This window comes from Cucurbita maxima, unplaced genomic scaffold (genome assembly GCF_002738345.1).
Source record: "Cucurbita maxima cultivar Rimu unplaced genomic scaffold, Cmax_1.0 Cma_Scf00005, whole genome shotgun sequence".
Classification (NCBI taxonomy): Eukaryota; Viridiplantae; Streptophyta; class Magnoliopsida; order Cucurbitales; family Cucurbitaceae; genus Cucurbita; species Cucurbita maxima.
In genome coordinates this window covers 5194992-5197576 of record NW_019272021.1, presented here as the reverse complement: position 1 = coordinate 5197576, position 2585 = coordinate 5194992, and the positions used below count along the sequence as shown (strand labels likewise).

The window sequence follows — 2585 nt, the reverse complement described above, 5'->3', positions numbered from 1 at the left end:
TTTTTTTTTTTTTTTTTTTTTTTTTAATTAATAAAACAATTATTAGATTTTTATATTTGTTATTTATATTTTAAAGTTAATAAATTATTTTGAAAAATAAATTGAAAGTGGAGAGATTTTTTTTTTTTTTTTTTTTTTCTAAATATTTAAATTATCCCTACAAAATTGTCATAACGTGAAAATCTCAGTTTTTATATGTAACAATATTGTGAAAATAATTTTAATGTTAGTTTGAAATTAAGATTAGTTAGAAAAGATGGAAACCAAAAACATATTTCGATCCATAGAAATCGTGTAAAGATAGCTCCGTCTGCAAATTCCGGCAATGCTGCCGTAGCAGCCGAGCTCCGGTGGCGATGAAGAAGGTTAGCAAATTTGATCGTGAGTTGTAGTTTACTTTCCGAATCTTAAGCCTCCAAATTACTTTTACTTTGCTTTGACTCTCGTAATTCGATTTTTCAATATAAACATTTTAGGTTTTTTTAAAGATTGTTTGGTTTCTAATCCATCGTGCAAAGAAAATCGCTGAAATTAGTTCTGAGTTTATTGTATGAGCTGCTTAGTTTAATTTCTGTTTGATTCTTGAAGTTGACTCGTATTCGTATTTGTAGTGGTGTGTTTATGGTTCACTGTAAGTGGTTGCATCCAAACTGTTCGACGAAATTCCTGAACCAAATGCTCCACTAGTTACTTCCATCGTTTTTTCATTTGATTCTTTGCTTGATTTCGACAGAATTACTTAATTGTCTGCAAATCAAAGATGAACCATGGAGTTGAGGGTATTGACAGAGAGTAGAGGATTTAAAGCTCAAACCTTCATGACTCATTGAATGGGCTGCTTGTCAAGTTAGATATACTAAACAGAAACTTTGCTCAACAATTTTGACTATGTTCTTGCGCTTTAAATTCTTTCATTCCTTTGTCAACTTGGGCTAATTGTACACTTTTGTCATGTTTAATATCTGCAGCTTCAGAATTGATATCCATTTATTTGTTCTATGTCATATATGCTGCAAGATTAGAAACTAGTTTCTTCTCTCCTTCTAAATGTTTAAATGTTTAGTGTCTTGTTAAATCTCCTTACAAAGGTGTGAATGTTTGATTAATCCACCACACCTAAATGGTGTGAAAGTTATCTTATTTATAATCAAATGAATTACAAGAATATGGAAATAGTAATAAATGGAAATAACAATAAATGGAAAGATACCTATGAAATATTTGACTTATAATAAAATATCAAATATAATATATATGGTAAACTATAATTTATTACTAAATATCCTTGACAAAAAGAATTCTCAGTATTATTTTACTAGTACGTTGTCATCAACTTATAATAGTTCAATCTATCGAGTCAATAATCATTCTCAAGAAAGTATTGTAGAAATTGATGCTTAGATATTACCACCAATTGTTAAATATAAAGAGGGAGAGTCTAAAGAATCAACGATACTTTCATAGTTGATGAATTGACGAAGTTGAGACGTGACTAAAATGCATTTTTAATGCTAAAGCAATACTAGTGTGATAAAGGAAACTAAAATGTCTAAGTCACCTCAAAATGCTCCTGGACCACAATTCAATTTCTAAATTGTTTTGTATAGTCTTGTTGTGGGGTTCTAGCGTTCTTCAGAAGCCACTGCCACCGAGGCCATGAACAACAACGCAACCAAACCGTTGGGCATCTCCCGAAGAAGTATAAGTCTAGGACTGGGTGATTCAATTCGAAGTGGACTCTCTTGTTCCAGCAAGGAATGAGGTTAACTTGTGTTAAGTTGATTGAGTTCTTCGGATCACCAGATTTTTTAACACTTCTCTAACATAAACTGTGTTTTTGTAACAATCACTCGTAGATGTATACTTTATTTCATACTACTTACGACTCACTTATTAATTATTAGTTAATGTTTGATAAATAATCTTACCCACTAGATTTAAAAAGTCTAGAGATAAAAATATTATTTTGTATAGAATTTCTAAAAAATGACAGAGATAAAAGACCTAATTTGAGAACGGCTTCACCAGTTTCTGGAAAATGGGGATAATGAGGTTGTCGTCATCAGGATGGTTGAATTTGAAATGGAGCCCAGTATTCAACCCGATATGTCGGGCTGCGGGCCGCAATCGGATCTTCCTCCTGTCTGCTTTCTCCACCATTCACTCAACGCTATCACTCTACTCATCATGCCACCACCCCTCTTCTCCGCACCGCTATTCATTTCCCATGCCCAATTTCTCCTCTACCGTCTCTGCCCCCCGGGGGCGCCTCCGGGGGGTGGTCTTCGACATGGACGGAACCCTCACAGTACCCGTCATTGATTTCGCTGCTATGCATAAATCTGTGCTCGGCGATGAGGAGTATGTCAGAATTAAATCTTTAAACCCATCAGGAATCGATATTTTGCACATTATTCAGAGCTGGGCGCCCGAGAAGCAGCGGAGGGCGTATGAGGTAATCGCCGATTTCGAGCGCCAGGGAATTGACCGCCTGCAAATTATGCCCGGTCAGTACCGGGCTGGCTTAGCTTCTTTGAGCTTCTAGCGTTCTTTCCAACCACCCCCCCCCCCCCCCCCCCCCCCCC

General features: G+C 35.7%; 1 protein-coding gene and 1 long non-coding RNA gene across 2 annotated transcripts in view; both read left to right on the top strand.

The window, feature by feature from the left end:
- Nucleotides 1-242: 242 nt before the first annotated feature.
- On the top strand, nucleotides 243-1816 carry LOC111479832. The gene is made up of 3 exons (XR_002717699.1): nucleotides 243-365; nucleotides 734-846; nucleotides 1608-1816. It is a non-coding gene; the product is annotated as an uncharacterized LOC111479832 (long non-coding RNA).
- A 207-nt stretch (nucleotides 1817-2023) lies between these two features.
- Nucleotides 2024-2585, top strand: part of LOC111479757 (haloacid dehalogenase-like hydrolase domain-containing protein At2g33255) — a 3644-nt gene continuing 3082 nt past the window's right edge. The window contains exon 1 of the mRNA XM_023124603.1: nucleotides 2024-2507. Coding sequence (XP_022980371.1) covers nucleotides 2039-2507 — 469 coding nt within the window. The 5' untranslated portion in view covers nucleotides 2024-2038. The remainder of the gene's footprint in view (nucleotides 2508-2585) is intronic.